This window comes from Rhinolophus sinicus, chromosome 1 (assembly GCF_057876585.1).
Source record: "Rhinolophus sinicus isolate RSI-liver-muscle chromosome 1, RSI-T2T, whole genome shotgun sequence".
NCBI lineage: Eukaryota > Metazoa > Chordata > Mammalia > Chiroptera > Rhinolophidae > Rhinolophus > Rhinolophus sinicus.
The window spans coordinates 107,774,344-107,796,287 of record NC_142501.1 but is presented as its reverse complement, the minus strand read 5'-3'; the positions used below and the strand labels follow the sequence as shown (position 1 = coordinate 107,796,287).

General features: G+C 40.8%; 1 protein-coding gene across 4 annotated transcripts in view; it reads left to right on the top strand.

Annotated features, from left to right (window-relative positions):
- The window catches only part of SFMBT2 (Scm like with four mbt domains 2), a 200,199-nt gene that overhangs the window by 90,808 nt on the left and 87,447 nt on the right, over positions 1-21,944 (top strand). For 3 of the 4 annotated variants that reach the window (XM_019738252.3, XM_019738251.3, XM_019738253.3), the window contains exons 5-7: positions 6,194-6,282; positions 8,038-8,284; positions 13,886-13,983. In XM_019738252.3, coding sequence (XP_019593811.2) covers positions 6,194-6,282; positions 8,038-8,284; positions 13,886-13,983 — 434 coding nt within the window. Of the gene's footprint in view, positions 1-6,190; positions 6,283-8,037; positions 8,285-13,885; positions 13,984-21,944 lie in introns of those variants that run through there. The other variant, XM_074325015.2, reaches the window with a different exon arrangement.

Here is a 21,944-nt window from a genome sequence, read left to right as displayed (position 1 = left end):
AAAACCATCTACTCTGCCCGTCCATTCCTGGGCCAAGAATTTATCAAACACCTCCTGTGTACAGTTGTTGCAGGTATTGGGTACACAGTAGTCACACGATGGACGTGGGTGGCTCCCAGCCTCATGGAGGGGACAGTCAGATGAGGGCTGTCATTAGACAAGTGAATACAAGCGTGTAATTAAGTCTATGAAGAGAAAGAATTGGGGACACCAGGAGAGAATATGAAGACTGACAGTTAAGATCACAAACTCATCCTAGAAAACGTGCTGCATACCTCCTTGCTGAATATCACTACGGTCACTTTCTAAGTACTCCGCTTGGGAAGCTATGCACCAATGCCAGTGCTTAGTCCACCCTTCAAAGCAATTTTGGAACTCTTTTTCTGGAATGGCCATACCTGTCATCGTATTACCCTTGATATCCTGAATGTCATCAAAATTTCAATATTTCCTTTATCTTCAGGTAAAGAAAGAAGTCACTGGGGCCCAGAACAGGTGAGTAGGGAGGGTTTTCTGATACAGTTATTTGTTTACTGGCTAAAAACTCCCTCACAGACAGTACCATGTGAGCTGGTGCATTGTGGTGATGCAAGAGCCATGAATTGTTGGCAAAAAGTTCGGGTTGTCTAACGTTTTCACACAGCCTTTTCAGCACTTCCAAATAGTAAACTTGGTTAACTGTTTGTCCAGTTGATACAAATTCCTAATGAATAATCCCTCTGATATAAAAAAAGGTTAGCAACATCATTGCAACAAGTTGGTGAATGTAATTGTCATGCCTCCTACCATTGATCCTGGAAGCTCGGGGAGACGAGGGATGAGGACTGATGTGGGGAGGGACTGTGGGAAAGAAGGAAGAGAGTGTGCAAAGCCTGTAACCGGGCCCATTAGGAGAATCTGGAGAAAATTAGTGTCGAAAGCAAAGGGATGGTTAGTAGAGCGAGACCTGATCACGAAGACATTGCACCAGATTGGGAAGTTCGAGATTTATTCTAAGATTCAGTGAGTGAGTGACATGATCTCGTGTCTTCTTTTAAAAGGCTCATGTGGAATATCATACTCGTATATGAAGAGCTGTGCTATAGCTAACAGAGCACTAATATCTAATATATATAAAGAGCGCCTTCAAATTAATTCTTTTTCTAAAAAAGATATTTCTATAGAAAAACGAACAAGGGATGTGAATAGTTAAGTTCCCAGAAAATAAATAGAAATTGTCCTACTGTCAGGATTCTAAACCTCACAGACATCAGGCCATTGAATCTGTGATGCTGAGGCTCAGAAAAGAGGTCCGGTTTGCTGAGAGAAACTCAGCAGTTGTTTGTATTGATGTGATTGCAGTCATGTGAGTGGATGAAGTGATCCGTAGATGCCGAGCGGGAAGCAAGGAGAGCCAGCCCTGTACCAATTTCTAAGTAACCCTGAATCATTGCAAGTGGGGTAGAGGAGGAAGGCAAGAGGACAGAGAAGGCGTGGCTGGGATAGAAAGAAAAAGATCTCAGTTTGCTGTCCTGGAGGCCACAGAGGACACGGTAAGGGAGGAAGGGTCAGTTGTGCCAGACAGCGAGGTAAGGCCTGAGAGAAGGCACTGGCCCGTCATGGGTATGTGCAGGCCTCTGGAGCCAAGTGTGGTCCAGGGGCTTGGCAGTTATGAGGGAGGAAGGTGATTGAGTTGAACGGTGGGTGGGGAGATAAGACTTCTTTGCTTAAGTTTGGTTTTGGAGGGAGCAAAGACATAAGGTATTAACTTGTCCAAAAAGAGTGTTCAAGGGAAGTTTCTAAAAAAGTACTTGTAGGTGATGATTGCGCCAAAGGTCTTTTCTTTACACTGTAGTTTTAAGTCTAGGTGCTCTAGTTTCCTGGGGTGGGGGTGGGGCACAGATGGGAGGCAGAATGAGGCAGAAATGGGGAAGGGAGATAGTAGCTGATGGGAAAGTCGCTGGACCTGGCCAACAAAGCTGGGGGTGGGGTTTTTTGAGGACGGAGAACAGTCATGGAGGTGGGGGTAGCACCTTTAGGTAAGCACTACTTGACCCCTGTGTGTCCCTGATGGAGGTTTTCCCTGCTGCTTCTCCCCTAGGTGGCCCTGGATACTATTCTGAGGAGCTGGCAAAAAATATTACGCCATTGCCCCCAAATCCCCTTGAGAACACATTACTGCAAACAGATACGTATTGAGGCATTTGCCTTATTTAAACACGCAGAATAAAATACAATAAGAACTTATTAGAATACAGTTCTTTTTCAGTAAGCTGCAGTTTGTGTGAATTGTAGGGATAGCTTAAGTGACGAAAAGTAAAGTTGCAAAACAACTGCTAAGCCAGATTGGAGTATATAGGTGTGAAGACATCTGGTTTGAATGAATGCTGATTTTATGATTACTATCTCAACTGCTATTTTTCTTGTTTCTGTGTGCTTTGGTGCATAATATCAAGAACAGAAATTTGATTTGGATGTGGCAGAAATGTAGACGACAGGAACTGTAGTATGCTCTGTAGTGTCAATTGAAAAATAAGCATACATAGCTGTGTGTATAAACATTCACATTGATGTAAGCATTGTGAATCATCTATTCACTATTGATCTGCTTGTAAAAAACATCAGCGAATGACTGTGGAATAATGACCTTCGTGCACAGTGTATCCTGTGGTGTTAAGATATTATTGCTAAGCTTAGCCAGAGAGATTGCATTTTAACCGTGTGATCAATTTTGTAAAATGTGAGGAAACAGGAATAGAAGCTAAAAGTGAATTGGATTCCCATAATGGTTTGCATTAGGAATTATTTTCAATAAGGTATATTTTTTGGGGGGGTGGGGAGAGGTACCAGTTTGTCAGTGTTTCAGGATGTGACCAGGATGGCAAAATTAGCATTAATATCCAAATTAGGAAAGGGAAATGAAGCGATAAGAAGGCTAAGTGCCATCATACACTGGAAGGAATTTTTATTCTAATTATAATTTTTCAAGTTAATAAAATGTTAACTATGTGATTTTATACCCATGACCATCATTTTGTATCCATGATGTCATGTACAGGTTTATTAAAAGTTAAATTTGGATTGCAAAAAATTGACAGCCTATAATTAAAGCAGTAGTTGGAGACATTTCACATGTGTTCTTCGGAAAGAAAACATAGCACGTTATATAAATATTTGAATGCATTGAAGAAGGAATGATCAATTGCATTATGCAAGAACAGTTCACTTTTTACAAGGATCGACACTGTACACCTGAGTAATAAGTGCTGGGAAGGTGGTATTTATTTTCTCATTTAATTCTTACAACCGCCCATTGCGGTGGTCACCATTAAGTCGCAGATGGCTCAATAATGAACTCATTTCAACAAAAAGTTCTTGTTCTTATTCCCAATACTTAGGAAACTCTAAGCGATATGTAGAGTGGTAAGTAGCAAAGGCTGTTCTTTACAAGAGTCAGTGCCAGGCAGCGCCCAGGCCCACTGGCTCGTCACGTGCTGTGAAGGTCAGAATCGCTGTGGGTGGGTGGGCGGGGATCCAGGACTGACCGAGGTTTTAATGATCATGGCACAAATATTAAATGTTCTAATGATATAGACTATTCTGAGGTTCGTACCACTTATTTAACTATTACTATGAGAAGTTTCTGTCATTTGCTTCCAACAGTTCTTCAATAATGACTTTGTTGTGTTCTTCAGAGCAAAATCATGATAATGCCTTTTTTTTCAACTTTTATTTTTATTTATTTAAATGTGTTTTTCCAGGACCCATCAGCTCCAACTCAAGTAGTTGTTTCAATCTGATTGTGGAGGGCGCAGCTCACAGCAGCCCATGTGGGGATCGAACTGGCAACTTGTTGTTAAGAGCACCGCTCTAACCAACTGAGTTAACCGGCCGGCCCATGATAATGCTTTTTGTAATTATATAAGGATATTTATACAACTGAAAGAGTCCTGAGAGGGCAAATTGAAACCTTTCCTCTAATCTAGATATAACAGGGGCTAAGGAATGTGTATGTGTGTTTGTGTGCATTTTTTTATGGCATTGATCACAAGTTCTGTGTTTGTCGGGGTTATATTTATGATTAAGGACCAGAATACTTTTTATCTATATGCTTGAGCTCCAGTAGTACGTAATGTGGTCCACTCCACATAGTAGGAACTTATCAATCCTGTTGAATCCTTTTATGACCTATCCTTCTGTTTGTAGGAACAATTTAATTCGAGCCCTCTATGAAGAATTAATATAGATTTCTCTCCTTTAAAAATCTCCAAGAGAAAGAACTCTGTAGTCTTTTATTCTTCATAGTAAGTGTAGGTGTTTCTGTTCATAATTTAAGGTCCACTGTTGCCTCTTTGTTTCTTCAGCAAACTCAGGGTTAAAAAATATTTTCCTGGTAAGTCAGAGGCTGCTACCTCACGTCTTATGTAAAGGCCCAGTTCTCTTGTGAGCCAGCAGATTCAGTGGATTGAGCTGTCTACTTATCTCTTCTTCCTCCAGAGACCCCATTAAAGTGATAGTAAAGGAATGAAAAGTACATAAACCAACAACAAGAAAAGAACTGAAGAGGGACCAGTGCAGAAAAGACATTTTATAACGTTTCTGGCAGCCTGAAAGCTGAGGAAGGCTGAAGACCGCTAAAGCATTGTGGGGGCCACTGTAACCCTGGGCACCCCTGGGGGCTGCAGCTGAGGGGGTCTCGCAGGCTGGGGACTTGGAATGCCAGGTGGGTGGGCGGCCCTCTTGGGGCTGAAAATCACAGAGTTTAACAGGTTGTCTGTAGTCAGAACACTTCCTGGGGTCCATCTTCCCTCGCCCCATTGGTTTAACCTCATGTTTATAGATGGTTACATTTTATGGACATAGGTGTCTTTTATCCTTGTAGCATCCTATAAGCAAAATGTTGTTAGCACCATTATACTGATGAGGAAAAAGTGCAAGAGAAATTGAATAAATTACTCATAGTCCCATAACCAGTGATAACAGAGCCCAGATTCACCCCTTGTCATGATGTCACTTTTCCCACCCCACCATTATGGCCCGGTGTCCTTTTGTAATAACTCTATTCCTTTAGGTTTGAGCTAGGAATCGTCCTTTTGAAACACCTACACAATTTACACACCACTCATGCCTGGAACCTTTCACAAAGTCTAAGTATTGCATGTACCAGGCAGCACCCAGGCCCACTGGCTCGTCATGTGTTGTGAAGGTCAGCATCGCTGAGGGTGGTTTGGGATCCGGGACACATGTGCGGCTCGCCTGTTGCTGAGTTTGTGAGCCCTGCGGCGCCCTGGGAAGGCTCAGGGACGTCCTGGATGTGGTTGCAACCTGTGGAAGGCTTTGGAAATTTATATTGGGAGATATGCCAGAAGTTACATTTTCCTCAGGTTTAGGGTTCTGAGCACTTGTCGAATGTTGGTCTCCAAGGTGTGATGTTTCTTTTCCCAAAAGATGTCTCTGATATATTGCTTCCTTATTCACAGAGCTGTCACCCCTGTTTTGGGCCCTGTCACTTTTGTACTTAGTTACCTGCAGTAGCATCTACCTTGGTTTTCCTGCCGTTAGCCTTGTTTCCATTCAAACCTTTCTTGTACTGCCAGATTCATTTTAAGCAGACATTTCCTATTTATTAAACATCTTAGTTGATTTTCTGGGCTGTCCATAGTTTTGTTCTACCACCTAATATTATTTCCCAGTGTTCTCTGTGCTGGGACCCCACTGTCTGCCTGCATTTCCTCCCTTACGCCATCATTCGTTAGCATATGCCTGTTTCTCTCAGTCTGATAACCCCTTCTTCCTCTTCTCTGCCGTATAAACCTCTTACATAACTCAGAGCCTGGTTTTATGTTCCCACCTGGGAAATTTCTCTGATTCTCCTAGTCCTCATTGATCTCTTTCTTGGAACCTCCGGAATGACATACCTCACGATAACTTTGTTGTTCACAGAAGTTTCTGAATTGCTGTAAGGCTTCAGAACTCCTTTCTTTAATCTTCTTGAGGCCCAACAACACCTACACACCTGGTAGCTGTGAAGTCACGCATCGTTGACAGATTTGTGGTCGCAATTTTAGTATATACTTAAGCATGGTGTTTGAAATTAAGAGAAGTATTGAAATAGCAATATATATATACACACACAGAAAAGTCTGTGATTTTAAGTTTATTTGATATTCCACTGCTGTGCTGAAGTTGTTGTTTTTTCCCTTTGTCTCACCAGCCATCAAAGAGAAGTACACAGACTGGACAGAATTTCTCATTCGTGATTTGACTGGTTCCCGAACAGCACCTGCCAACCTCCTGGAAGGTGTATGTATTGTTGTTATACAGCTATTCTATGTCTGAAGCATCACAGTTACATGAGCTGAAACCTGACGGCACCTTTGCATATATCCTTCTGCAGGTACCTGTGTACACACAGGTATCTATGTCCAGAGAGCCTAACGTCCTGTTTTTTCCTGAATTACTTAGGTTACTGATTCTAATGGCATTGGAGGATCTTCTTCTGTGGTACAATCAATCAATGGGAAATTTGCTCCCATGTGAACACATTTTTACATAATAATTTGTTGGAATATCTTCCCACTGTCCTGTATGTTTAAACCTCTACCCTATATTAGTGAATATAAATACAATCCTGTCGAATAACTGTTTTGTGTAGTTGACAACTCCTCTTCTGTGTATATAAGCTCTAGTATAGTCTCAGAATATAATGGTTCTGTAACTATTATAACCAAATGGTTATAATGTAACCAAACGATTCTGTAACTATTGCATTCTGGATGCATAACCCCAAGATTTAAACAGATGGTGTTAAGTAACAATTGAATTAACCTCTCTTATAAAAACAAGAGAAAAAATGGCTGAACATATTTAAATATGACTAAGGTAATTTTAAGGTACTGAAAGAAAAGTAGTTTAATCTGAAATCTTGGTAGTTCGTTTGAAAGTAATTTTAGGATAAAACATTTTAATTTTACTATATGTAATAGAACAGGAAGAGAAATTTGCTGTGTCATAATTGTTGAGTTACCAAATCTCTTTGAAGAATGCCCACAAAGAACGGGGAAACACAATAGAGAACAAAGAATACAGTGTGGATTTTGACAATATCTTTATTCTCTTAACCTGAACCATAAGTTTCCTTTGTCTCATAAAAGATATTGATACTTTGGAACACTACTGTCTAATATATTGGGTTATTGGGTTTGGTTTTGTGAAGATTTTGCCTGGTATATTTGTTTATTTTTAATGACTACTACTTTCATTGTTTGGTTAACAAATCAAAATGATGGTTGTTCACCCTTTCCAAAGGACAAATTGTCATGCTCTGTTAGGTTTTTTTTTTTTTTTCCAGAAACATATTTGCCTACAAGGCTGGTTGAACAAACAACCTTTTCATATGTGAACATATGCTAAGAAGTTCACTTAGATGGGGCAGTAATTACATATATTCTCTAAACCAATTATTGGGTTAAATGTAGAAATAACTTTACATAATAGTGTAATGTAGTATATATCATTAACGTGTATTAGACATGTCATCTACACATATGCATGTTTTATGCACATAATCGAAGTATGAGAGGGTCTTGATTATTACATCAGTGGCCATTGTAAGATACATGTCTGTTGAGTCCCGTATAAATCTGTAGCCCCATATTTGATGTATCTGTCTATTACAAAAGTAGATGTTTTGCTACCACATCTTTTCTAGCTCGAGGCAAATTTGGGTATAACTCTTCTTAAAAGCATACTCATTTTTAACAAATACAATTTTGTCTGGGAAGGGTGATTTGTTTGGTGAGAACTTAGCACAAACTGTTATTTTTCTATTGACTTGTGGTTTTTGTTGTTAGATACAGAGATGGGCAAATGGAAATGTGTTGGGGGGGAGGGGAGGGGGCGAGGGCTGTGGAAAGGATGGGGGTGGAGGGAAACACCAGACTGTTTGCCAATAGCTTGGATGATGGTGTGAAAAAATATTATCTTCTGCTGTCATCTGTTTCCATGAGAACCTTAAAATAAAGTTTAAAATAAGGAGTTTTGCTTCTGTTTAAACAGCCTCTGCGAGGGAAAGGCCCTATAGACCTCATTACAGTTGATTCCTTAATAGAACTTCAGGATTCTCAGAACCCTTTTCAGTACTGGATAGTTAGTGTGATTGAAAATGTTGGAGGAAGATTACGCCTTCGCTATGTGGGATTGGAGGACACTGAATCCTATGACCAGTGGTTGTTTTACTTGGATTACAGACTTCGACCAGTTGGTTGGTGTCAAGAGAATAAATACAGAATGGACCCACCTTCAGGTAAGGGCCGAGGCTTTCGTGGTTGTGGATTGTTTGGGAAAAAGATGTGATGCTATTTTCTTGTATATGTCTCTGGAAACATGTATGAACTCTGTTGTATCTTGTATATCTGAGTATGTGAATATTAAGCGTTTTAACTTCAGAATACTGTCTATGGAGAATAAAACCCAAGACCTCAATTAATAGTGCTCTAAAAGGAGAAAGTTGTGTTGGAGGCTGTGACGTTGACCTCGTTCTTTTGGAATCACTAGTTCAAAAATGAAAGACACAATAGATTGGGAATTGGTCATATTCTCCCATTTTCTTTGGGGATTTTAATAGTTTTGCAAGGATGTTCCAAAATCTCCTATCTGTCCATACATTTGTGCATGCCCACATCCATCTAGCTAGCCATCCTTCCATTTATATCCATCCATCCATCCATCCATCCATCCATCCATCCATCCATCCATCCATCCAAATATCCAAACCAAGTGCTTATCGTTGTATAATTTGTTCTGACCTGGAAAAAAGCAAAGAGAAAAACATCATCATGCTTTTTTTCCTGGTACATCAAAGATTTTAATGAGCTTTGAAAGCTCTGTCAAGTGACCTTCCCTAGACTTAATTGGATAGAATAGTGCATTATGCTTTCTGACATACCTCACTGGGCCATAATCTAAGTATTTACAAAATAACTTCTCTTGAATGTTTACTATGTGCGAGGTGGTTTTACATCTGCTATGTTGCTTATTTGATTCCAAAAAAAGTGCTGCATGTTTGGTATATTCCCGTTACAGCAGAGAACATTTAGACTGGGGTTAAGCTACTTTTCCAAGGTCACCTAGCTTGTGGGGGGATGCACTGCAATGAAATCCTAGGTCCCTTGCCCGTTCCCTTCCATTCCCCTTAATGGCCTTACCAGCCTTACCAACCTTTTGATGGGTAGCCTCTGAACAAAAGCGTTGGATTCTCATAGCATTGCAGATGCCAAGGAAGAAGGACTCATTTCTTCTAGAAATTTCTGATCTTCATTCTGGTCAATTTCACAGGTCTTTTGGAAGCAAAGACCTTAGCTCTTTGCTTTATTAAAATTGCCGGAATTTTTTTCCTCCCATATTAGCTGCCATTGTTAGTCTTGAGTAAATGAAGCTGAGAAGTTATATTTCCTTTTTCTGTCACTCACAGGCTTTAATTGAAAAGCTCCCTGGTTCTGGGGCTCATGTGTTTGCATTTGTGTTGAATGTGACAGGCATATAGACATGTAACATGGTATTTTATGAGTATTATTGTTGTCAACGTTTTGAGAAGCAGCCAAGAAATCCATTTATACCCTGAGTAATTTGGGACTTTGATGACAAACAAAGGGCTTGTCAGCACCATGAGGAAAGATCTAAGCTCACGTTTGCCTTGGGATTCATAACGCTGCAGGAGAAATTTACTTTGTGTGGAAAGTTGGGTGTATAAATCTTAGCTTAGTACCTAATTGCTTTATAAATTTCAGGAGAAACATATATATGCCAGTGTAAAATTTATAGCAAAGCAAAGGATGACTAGTGGCTACGTAGGTTCTCTGATTGTTCCTTTACTGTGAAGTCACGGGCGTCTACTCAGCAGTGAGACTGCAAAGTGTCAAGGTAGAAACTTAGGAAACATTTGCATACGAGAGCTCTCTCTCTTTTAATAAGTTGATGTCTTTCTATGATAAGAATAAATTGTGTTTACTGAGTAATTTTCTGGACATGACTTGTCCATTTCACTGCAGAATTTGTGGCAGTCCCTTAAAGACTTTGGGAAAGGCATTCCTCATCAAGACATTATTTTCCAAACATTTAAATTGTAGCGAGAAAGGTTACGTTCAGGGAGAAGAAAACAAAATGCGACAGGACACTCAAAATGTGTCCCCAGCATCCTTAAAGAAACACAAAGTATTGAGCATTAACTGGTGGTGAGAAGCAGTTGGAAGGGCTTGGGGGAGGGGAGGCACACTTTGAGATAAGCCTGTGCTAGTTCTCTGTGCTTTCTGTACCCTCTCTGCTGCACACCCCAGTGTCCACTTGTATATATTTTTTTGGCACCCCCGGTATATATTTAAATCTTTGTCAACTTTTTTTTTTTTTGCTTGCTTTTTCTTTCCTATTTTAGATAGCTCCTAGACTCAGGAAGTTTCTGCATCTAACTTAAATGCTTCCTGTCTGAACTGTTTCTTTGTCCAAACAGAGCTGTTGGCTTTCTGTACTAGTCAGCTTGGGCTGCCCTAACAAAATGCCATAGACTGCGTGGCTTAAACAACATGAATTATTGTCTCTCAGTTCTGGAGGCTGGAAGGCAAAGGTTAGGGTGACAGCACAGCTGGGTTCTGGTAAGGGCTCTCTTCCTGGCCTGTAGACTGCCGCCTTCTGTGTTCTCACGTGGCCTCTTCTTTGTGTGTGTATGAGGACGGGGCGCAAAAGAGGGAGCGTACTAGCTCTGGTCTCTTCTGTTCAAGAGCACGTCCCATCATGGGGCCCCACACTTGTGAACTCATCTAACCCAATTACCTCCCAAAGGCCCACCTCCAAATATCATCATATTAGGGGGAAGGGCTTCAACACATCAGGGTTGAGAGGATGCAAATATTCAGTCCATTACATTTTCCAGTGTCTGTTAATAAGCCTAGATTAGTCTTTCCTCACTGGTCAGAACCAGGTGGAGCAGGAAGGAGTAGAGGTTTGGAGGTGCATGAAAGAAAAGGATCACCCTGGAGGCCTTCTTTACTCTTGAGGCTGTGAGGTGACTATTTTGTACACTCCTGCTTCCTGTAGCACTTACCAGGAATCAGCCAGCCAAACACTTGCACAAAGGGAGGTCACCTCATTTTTACTTAGGCTTCTAGTTAAAGATGAAGCAGGACAGATTTTAATTACTTATTACTTCCCCACACACAGAAGTTGACATGATACATACACTCTGTTAAATTACCTGCAACACGATCAATCTTAAGAAAATGGTTTATGTTCTTTTAATGGTGATATTTATTGTTCATAAATTTTCCAGTGTAACCAAGTGCCTCTTGTCTAATGAAACATACAATGGAATATTGTTCTCTGCTTATTCAAACCACTAGGTGTGTAGCTTTTGCAGGTAGTTGAGCACCCCGACAAAACTGCAGGTGATTTTCACCTTTTAAGAAAAGAAGTGTGCCTTGCCATGGGGTTAAATTCCATGTTAGGATTTAATATCCCCAGAAAGAACCCCACAGACTAGGGTAGATGGCTTATAAACAGCAGACATTTATGTCTCCCCATTCGGGAGGCTGGAAGTCCAAAGTCAAGGCACCCGCAGATTCGTTGTCTGGTGAGGCCTCATTTCCTGGTTCCTAGATGGCCGTGTTCTCACTGTGTCCTCACATGGTGAACAGGCGAGGAAGCCCTCTGGGGTCTTTTTTTATAAGGGCACTAACCCATTCACAGGGGTTTCACCCTCATGACCTAATCCCCTCCCGAAGACCCCACCCCCAACACCATCACACTGGGGGTTAGGGTTTTAACGTAGGAATTCGGGGGTGATGCAAACATTCAGTCCTTTGCACTGGGCTTCTTGTTACATTTGTCTATGGTTTGGTGGGAGACAGGTGGCACCAGGTGACCAAGGGCTCAGCTCTCTGGGGTGACTTGGGGTCTGCACGTCACCTGTCTCAGTTCTGATAGTTTGGGACTAACCATAGCCATTTGGGGCTTTCGTTGCTCCTGCTTTGCGTAATTTTCTTTAACCATTCTCCTATTACCCTCTTCTCTGTCTCTCCTCCTGTCCCAGAGACCTCAGTGACAGACTGTAGGACCTCAGAGCGCCCACACAGGGGACCTTTTCTTCCCTTTATGTCTGCAGACCCTCCCTTTGCTCTTGCCTTTTGGAAATTGTCATCCTTTCCTGTGACTCGGTTCTCCATTCACCAACATGCTAACGTGGAACTTCCTACGTATTAGGCTTCCAGATTCCTGGAAAAGCCAGTTTATTCTTGTCTCCTCAGGAGGTCCAGGCTCTTGCTTACCCCAAACCCCCAACCCCTTTTAGATGCAGCACTTGCCGTCCTCTGGGCTTTGCCACTGGAGTCCTCGTAATTGCTTCCCCCCTTCACGGAGATTTCGATGCCAAGCTGAACCGCTGGGACGTTCTAGCAGATCCTTCTGTCCCTCATGGGACAGTTTATAGGGCTCCGTGACCTGGTCCCTCTTCCTTCTTTGAGAAGCGATTTCTTCTCAGCAGCCCCTTCCGTTGTTCTCAGCACCACCTGGGATGTTGGAGGGACCATTCCTTTCTTCTCTGTAGAGGGTATTTATTGGGGCCCCACAGTGCTTTCCCCAATATGGCAGTTACTGCTAAAGAAGAATCACATTCTATTCTTGGTCTAACGTAGAAATGCCAAATTGGAAAAAACATTCGCAGAGGTAGAAGAGTGTAGATGAAATGCTAGAAAGATTCTAGACACTATATACACAGGGAGCCTGTTTAGTCATTAATGACCCTTCCTGTGTCTTCATGTAACTGACAGTGAATGGCGGGGGCAAAGCATTGGTTACTTGGCTGGTTGTGGCCGCACCTTTCGGCTACCATAATTATGGTAGTCTGAAAAGCCTAATAAACTGCCAAAACACGGGGGCTTCGAGCTCAAGGTGAGTTCAGAAGCGGTGAGGATCATAATATATGGCTCCATGCGAAAAAGCAGACATGCAAGAAATTAAAAATATAGCCCCAGAAGTTTAAAGTTGCCTTTCAACTGCTTAGATTCATACTCATACCCTGTCTGTCTGTCTGAGGGATCCGGGGTTGATATAGGGACGGTATAAACATATCTACTTAAAAGTGAGTGCTTCTGCAAATCCTGTTTTGATAAGGTCTTAAATCTGTTGAGATCAGATCATAAAATTCCCCCGCTGTGTCAGCAATCGGTGAACAACACACTGTGCTCAACCAATTTTTTTTTTTTTTTTTTTTTTCAAATTGTGCATTCGGACAGCGTCACCTCCGTTCGTAAATCCCTCTCTTCCCACCACCGCGGGAAAAGTATGGGCTACACGTGGTGTGTTAGCAACGTTTCAAGTATAAATATTAAACTTGGTTGGTAAATTTTAATTTACCTTTTAATAACTTTTCTGATTTACATGGACTATTTTTAGCACATGAGAGCCTAGAGATTTAGTGAAAAATAATGTTGTAATAACTGAAATACCAGAGAAGAGTCATTTCTAGTTTAGCAATTTATCAGATAGTAAGTTCTTCATCAGTGGATATTACTTCCCAGGTAATATATAGAATTTGGGGCAGCAGATGACTGAAGATGTTGCTAATGTGATTTATACCATCAAATTACTTACAGAATGCCAACAGAATACCTGCAAATGTTCCCTGAAGAAGAGCCCTATTAAGTTTATTCTTCATTTCTGAAAGCAGAATCCCAAGTTGCTATTTAACTTCAGAAAATCCCTTTAGCAGGTGGTCTTTTATGGCAGGCAGGGTGTGCGTTTTTATGGTTGCTGAGCGTTCCAGCTTATTATAAAGTCCCGGGAAGATAAAACTCAAGAAAGAACCACCCAGTAGAACATTTCAGTCCTTAAACTCTTATGTGGTTTGCTGTTGATACAGAAATCTATCCTTTGAAGATGGCCTCTGAATGGAAATGTGCTCTGGAAAAATCCCTTATTGACGCTGCAAAGTTTCCTCTTCCAATGGAAGTATTTAAGGTAAGATGTGGATTGACAGCAATTTGTCTCCTCTTGTCAAGAATAAACCGTGTAAAAAGTTTCCTACATCAGATCTTTTCCCACTATCTGAAAAAGTTACCTTCTTGACCAGTTTCCGTTTTAAATGTTTAAAATGTTATCTGTTCCTTATTGCTATGTTCTGTAATCTTCACAAAGACTCATATTACAGGAGACAGGTGAAAAATTTTTAGGTTTACTGTTTTTCCCCCTAATGCATTATTGTAGAAATCTCATTTTCACTTTCTCACTTCTTATGGAAGAAACAAAAGAAAATATGAAGAAAACATTGGAAATCTATTTTTGGTATTTGTTTGGTAAAAATAATAGAACATGATGCTTTTCTCGATGGTTCAGTTTCCTTGATGCCTCAAGAAACTTGTATGAGTAACTATTGGGTATTAGACCTTATTTTAACTGCTAATAATAGAATATGGAAGAAACATACCACCACTGAAATGAATCGCCAGGTTCTTAACACTTAAAAAATTATGCTTAAAACTTACATAAAGGAGCATATTAAGTTCTGGACTGGAATGATCCATTCAGGCCAGAGGAAATCATAAAACCGTTCTTATTTGGAACCCAAATATGTGGGAAAGCCGCACCACCCCGTTCATTTGCTCGAATGCTGAATGTGATTGCAAATGATTGACATAAACTTTCTAGTCCTGAGAGGACACATTTCTGCAACGCTGTGGCGGTTTCATACAGGAGGTGAAATTAAAATGGTGTTTAGGTACCACGTGAGATATGAGCTTAAGGCTTGGGCTGGGGGCATTGGCGTCCTGAATTTTATTTATGCAGAAGTCCTCACTCGGCATTTTAACCCGTCATGGCAAATCCTGGAGCTTCCTTTGTGTAGCACTTTCCTGGCTGGTGATGTTGGGCTTATAAAGACCTCTTTTGAAACTAGTTATATAATTGCGTTCTGAAGAGTAATGCAGTGATGGCTTTTACAGTATTTTAAGCTTACTGTTCCTTTAAGTCGAGGAACAGTATAAATATAATAGGTTGTTAGCAACAGTGATCATTCACAAGAAACATTATCTTGGGTATTTTGTTTGTTTTTGCTAACTGACCAAATTCTTCTCACTCCTCTCTCCTTCCCCCTCCCTCCCTTTCCCCATAATATCCTCCTCCTATAAAAACCAATAATAATAAAGAAAAGCAGCGTTTAATCTTCTGTAACCTGTCTGGCTACACTGCCTCTTCATCCTGTCCACCCCCATCACTGTCTTCACAGTGGCCTTAACAATATTTTAAATGTACAAATCTGATTGTGTCCCTCACCCTTGAGAAAAATAATTTTTGTTTGGAAATATATCGTACATGTGAGGATTTTAAAAAGCACTATAGTGAGAAGACAAGTCCCCACCCTGCTGTCTAGACATGAGAAGTTGCCCATCCCTTAGAAGTCTTCCACTTACCGTCCCCTGATCCTGTCTCCTGGTTCTGCCATGGTCACCGGTACCTTAACTTCGGCGATAATCATTTCCTCACTTCTCCTTGTAGTATTACCACTTGTGTATGTTTTCCTAAATTTATTTGCTTTTGACAAAATAAGAAGCAAGCACAATCCTAATTATTTTAGGAGAGGCCATTTTTCTGCTCTTTGGAGGGGAAGATGGCTGAACGGTGTCTGGGTCATCAGCTGGCTTCACTTTTCTTCAGAGTCTGCAAGAGAACTGGGTAGGTAAAGTCATGAGCTGAGAGCTCTTAAGAATAATAGGGATCATAGTCAGGTCATCTGCCAAAGTTGTAGCATGAACTGCAGGTACTGGACAGCCCTTAGAAAGATGGACAGGAATCGGTTGGTTTATGTTTTCAGCGTTTATGGCTTTACTCCAGTTCGAGGAACAGCCCCAGGCACATTTCTTGCATTGAATCGAATGTTCTCCTCTGCTCCAGGCAGCTGGGCCAAGAGCAGGGACCGGAACTTGTTCAGTGTGTGGTCAAAATGAGCCAGATGTTGTTTACAGTCTTTATCTGACTTGCTTTGGCATTCTGTTCTCAGGTGATAAAGGTGATGAGAGGTGAGAAGCCATCTTAGTGATGGCGGCCTACAGCATTTCTTCTCATTTCGAGTGCCATCTTTGTTCCACCCTCATGCTTCATTGACAGTTGTTTGGGTATAGAATTCTAGGTTAGCTGTCACTTTTTTCAGGCATTTGGAGGTATTGCTCCCATTTCTTTTCTTTCCTTCTCTGGAATCTTATATTCTCTTTTTCTCCACTGTTCTGAGATTTCACAATGGTATGCCTTGATGGGCATCTCTCTTCTTCCGTAATGCTGGTTACTTTGGGCATCTGTAACTTATGCCTTTAATTTTGGGGATAGTTGTTTAAAATGATGTCTTCTACCTCTCTTCTCTCTTTTACTTTCTTGATCTGTGAATATGTGGGTATGGTAACTGCTGGGCTAGCTTTAAAATTTTTTCTTTTTCTTCCCAATTTTTTTATTTTTTTTATTTTCCTTGTCTGTTTGCTCTATAGTCAGAAGTTTCCTTGATTTATTTGTGCTGGCATGTGTTCTATGGGCACTTGTTTGGTGTTTCTTCTCTGAATACTCCGTTTATAGCCTCCTGTTCTTACGGCATAGAAACATGGATTTATCTTTTTGGAATTATTGATTTAAGTTTTTTGGTCTCTGGATGATTTGTTTCCTCCACATTACTTTTGGGTTCTGTTGTTTTTCTTAGAGGCTTTCCTCAAATATCTGAAAATCCTTGACTGTCTGTTCTTGGGTAAAATGGGGGATTAGAGAGCTGTGGGCAGGGCTGGTCAGTGAAGGTCACCTTGGAGGGCTACTTCTTTGTAGGGTGGTTTTCTGTCTTTAGCTGATTTCCCATGGTGAGTTTTAAAACTTCCCACCTGGGGTTCAAGGTCCGGCTGCCAGTGTCCTAGGCTGAGTGATACATACCACACCCACAGACCAGAGACCATCTGTTTATGTTCTTCAGAGAGATTGGGGGAGGTCAGTGGCTTTACAGAATGGGGTAAGAGAGGGTGTCTGGGAGTCTTAACTGCTTCCCAAACAGTTCCCAACCCCCTTATTTTATCCACTTACATTCACCCCTAGATTCAAACATACCTGCATACCTGATGTTACTGGGTTCTGATGCTGCTGCATTCTTCACTGGGTTCTCAGCTTTTCCACTGAAGGTTTAGGATTTCATTCTGTTGACTATATTGAGTTAGTACTTGTTCCTTTGCATTTTAGCTTCCATACCTTTGTTGCTGTTGGGTGGGTTTGTCTTTTAAAAAATCTCTTTACTGTACTTCTGGATAGAGTTTAGGAAGAGGTAAAATTAATGTGGATTTTTAGTCTGCCAATTTCATCGGGTACTCCTAATTTTAAAAATTTTGTAGTTGGAACTATAGGGTAAAACTCCACGTCCTCTCAGGACGCACTGAGCTCAGTGTGACTTGGCCATGCAGTCTTCTGTTGTTCAGATGTGCCAAGCCCTCCTCCATGTTTCAGATGCCCTTTGTACCTGTTTTGTTCTTACTGTTAAATTCCTACTCATTCTTCAACTGCAGATAGAAATCCTCTAAAAGAGCCCTTCCCTGGACCTCTGGCCTCTGTCCCTGGCCAAGAGGAGGTTGGGCTTGCTTGGGTGCCCTCTGTTCTTCCTTGTCACCCAGGTCACACTTGTACTTCATCCTTTGTGCAGCATCCTTCTCTTTTTGCCCAACTTTGAAGCTCCAGGAGGACAGGGACCAGGTCGTTCTGGTTCATTGTTGAATTATTGAACCGAACATAACTTCTAGGCTGTAGTAGTACTCAACAAATATTTGTCAAATGAATTGAGTCTTGAATGGACATATGTATTTAACTCCTTGAATTAAAAAAGTTCGAGTTACTATAGTTATGGATTAATTGGCTATGCAGACTCATTATTTAGAACTGTGAATATTAAGCCTCAAAAGGTATAAACATTAATAACACTAATATATTTTTGATTGAAATTTCACTAATTTATTTAAACATTTATTCAATAGCTACTCTCTGCAAACGCCTGTTGACCTGATTCTAGGGTTTAATAATTTGTTTACATTTTCACAAAATACAATTACCTTCTTCCCTCACTTAAACGTCTGTCTGTTCTAATTTAGCCGATTATTTTGACGGTGTACCTGAGAATTATCATCGTACTCAATATTTTATTCATACTTAATAGTTGCTTTAAGAGTAGATACTGCATATTTTCTGTTTTTTCATAGGGCCTACCACAAGGAATAGGCACTTCATGTATAAAACATTGGTTGAATTGAAAATTATGTTTTCTTAAAGCTTGTGTGGTACTTTTGTACTTGTTTTCTCTTATTTTCATTTGGTGGAAAAGAAATGGGCAGTTTTCATTTCTTAACCTTGCTTTGTATGGAGTGAACATTTATACACTTAATTTTGAAATCATGAAAATAATCACTGTATTCATTTCCTAAGTTGCTGTAATAAATTACCACAAACTGGGTGGCTTAAAACAACAGAAGTTTATTCTGCCATAGTTTTGGAGGCTAGAAGTTAAAATGAAGGTGTCAGCCAGGCCCCGCCCCCTCTGAGAGCTGAGGGAGAAACACTGTGGTGAGTCTGTCCTAGCTTCTGGTGGTGGCCTGCTCACCTTAGCATCTCTTGGCTGGTGGCTTGTAACTCTAGTCCCTGCCTTCATGTTCACATGACTTTCTCTCTGCGCGTCTGTCCAAATGTCCCTCTACTGGTAGCGACACTGATCATTCGATTTGGGCCCATGCATGATAATGCAGTAGGATCTCAGCTTAACTTGATGACATCTGCAAAGACTCGTGCCCAAGTCAGGTCACTTTCACTGGTTCTAGATGGTCATGGATTTTTAGGGCTATTCAGCCCAGTGCAACCACATTTCCTGTGTGTACAGTAATTGAAGATACCATGTCATAGTATTCTCCACTGAGTTATTCTACTTACACAGAGCTAATTCAGTGCAGAGAAATTACATGGGGTAGGGTGGGGAGGGCATATGGGATAAGGTTCAAACTCTCTTGAACTCTGCTTCACTTCATAAAAACGAGACATTTTCTGTCCCTCTCAAGTTTTTAGAAGTAATCAGCGAGCGGTATTCTCCAGGGTGCAAAAAATAGAACTTAATTCCCTCTGTTACTACTATTTGAAAATCACAGCAGGCAAACTTATGTTTGTTGCTTTCATTCTGGTCAAAGGTATATACGTTTGGATTCATCTGCGAATCATCCTAGATGTATGTTGTTATGGAAAATTTCAGTTGTTCCAAGACTAAAGTCAAAGCTAAGCACATTTAATGGACAGAGATGGGAAATATTTCAAAGCAATTCTTTTTATTATTTTTGCACTTTAGATAAAATGGGTGTTTTGATGGGATGAATCTCATGCTGCTGCAGTGTTTGTCACTTTGCAGAATGTGTTTCCACATTGGTATCTGTGTAGTTATGTCTGTAAATTATGTCTGCAACCCAACACAGCTCATATTCCCCTCCTATCATGCGTCCAAACAGTAACAGTATAAAAGCAAACTCATTCACCTGGGATTTGAGAGAACTCTGAATGGCTTTTGGATACCATGTTTTCCTGGGAATTCTGGTTTCCCTTATTTGGAAAATGCAGATAATCTTCAAAATGTACCTCCAATTGAAAGATAAGTAATTAATGAACTGGGTACCAAAGTGAAGGAGATAAAAAGAAAAAAGCATTTTATTGAAAAATGATGAAATAATTTTTTTCCCCTGAAAGCCAGCTTCATTATTTAGAGACCTACTAGACTGCCCAAACAATTCATATAGTAATACTAATTTACTCTTGAAAACTAGTAAGTACATAGAGGTGACTTTACTGCGTATCTGCATGGTATCTCCCTGGCTTTCTTTTTTTTACTTATGATGTAACCTTTGTAAGCCATCATTTGATTAACTTAGGACACGTCCCATTATCAAAGTCAAATAACCCAGTTTCAGCAAAAGCCTTTTACTTATGTCTTCATAAAGAATTACGAGGATGGCTTTCTCTGTTTGTTTCTATTATCAAAAAATGGAGTGATTACAGGACTCATTCAGTTTTTTTAGCCAGCGATTCCTATACTATTTCGGGTTTCTACTTCACTTTAAATATTCACTAAGATACAACGAATCGGTATGGGGGAATTTTGTTAAATATTAAAAATAGGGCCAAGAGAGACTCAAAATTAAGCATCTAACTACAATTAATGTACTTTTTCGTATGGCAGACATTCATAAGCCGTCTGTAATTACTGTTGCTTTTCATTCTCTGCAGTTCTTTTAAATTATAATCTACATCTGTGACCCCACTTGTTTGCAAATATCAAATCTACAAATATGAAGCAGCAGTTCCCAGTGTGCCAGTTAATTGAAGCAAAGCATGTTTCCCTTAGACAGCTATGTAGCCTGGGGAGAACACGCCCTCCAGCTTCCTTCATTCATGACCACACCTTGAATTTCAAGGAAAGAACATTATTTGAAATATCACTAAACTCCATGAACCATTTTTTATCCCTTAAAGAAGTGAAATTGTTTGACATTTTTAAAAAAATAGATTTTACTTTTTGGAGCAATTTTAGGTTCAAAGAAGAATTAAGGGGAAGGTACAGAGATTTCCCACACACACACAGGCTCCCCATTCTCTCAGCATCCCCCACGAGAGCTGAACCTTTGTTAGAATCGATGACCCGACACTGACACCTCATTTTCATCCAAAGTCCATAGTTTTCATTAAGGCTCCCTGTTGGTGTTATATATCCTGTCAGCTTGCACAAATGACGTACATCCACCATTGTAGTGTCATACAGAGTATTTTCACTGCCCTAAACTTCCTCTGTGCTTCACCTCCTCATTCATATTTCCTCCCTATAGTTTGAACTTTTGTTTGTCATTAAAAAACAAAGTTTACAATCTCAGTATCTCTGAAGTCTCAAATAAGCTACTTAGAGGTTTGCAGTAGAGTGAAGGGAAGAATAAAGAGCTGAGACTCGAGCTCAGAAATCCTGGCTCCCTCTTTGCAGGCTCTCTCTCACATTCACCTCTTTGTCAGGGTCCCCAAATCTGCCCCAGGTTTGGTAATTCACCAGGGCTCTCAGGACTCAGGTGTTGTTACACTCGCAGTCACATTTAATTATAGCAGAAGGACATAAAGCAACCTCAGCACAGGGAAAAGCCACATGGGACGATTTCTAGAAATCTATGCACAAGCTTGCAAGAGTCCTCTCCTGGTGTGTCCCACGGGAGACTCTGAATTCCTCCTGCAGTGAGTTGTGACAACGCATGCTAAGCGTTGTCTGCCAGGGAAGCTCATTAGAGACTCAGTACCCGGGGTTTTTATTGGAGGCTGACCACATAGGCATCCTCTGCCTAGCATGTACCCGAATTCCAGACCCCCAGAAGGAAACTAGGGGTTTCCGTATCAACCATGTGGTTTATGCAAACAGCCTCAGCACAGTGGGCCAGTCTCATATTTAGGAAAAAAAATTATATCAGTGTAGGGTACTGTTTATCAGCTGCTCCCAGATATCAGCTAGGGCTAACCCTGTAAGCAAGCCCTTTCTAAGGACCGTAGTCTCAGATCTGCCATGTTAATCCATTTAGTCCATCAACAGAGCCTGTTGGCTCTACCTTCAAAATCTATCCCCAATTCATCACTCTTCTCTTCGTGTGTCACCACCACCCTAGTCCAAGTTGCCATCTCTCTCTCCTGGAGTGTTGCATTCGTTTGGGAACTTTTTTCCCGGCTTATAATCATTGCTCCCCTACAGTGTGTTCTCAGAGAGCAGCCAGAGTGATTCTTTTGAAACAAAATTCAGACCAAGTCATTCTTTCACTTGTAACTCTGGTGGCCTGTCATCCACTCGGGGTTTGCTGTCCAGGGTCCTGCATGGCCAGTTCCTTCACCCATCTGCCGCTCAGATCCAGGCCCTCATATGC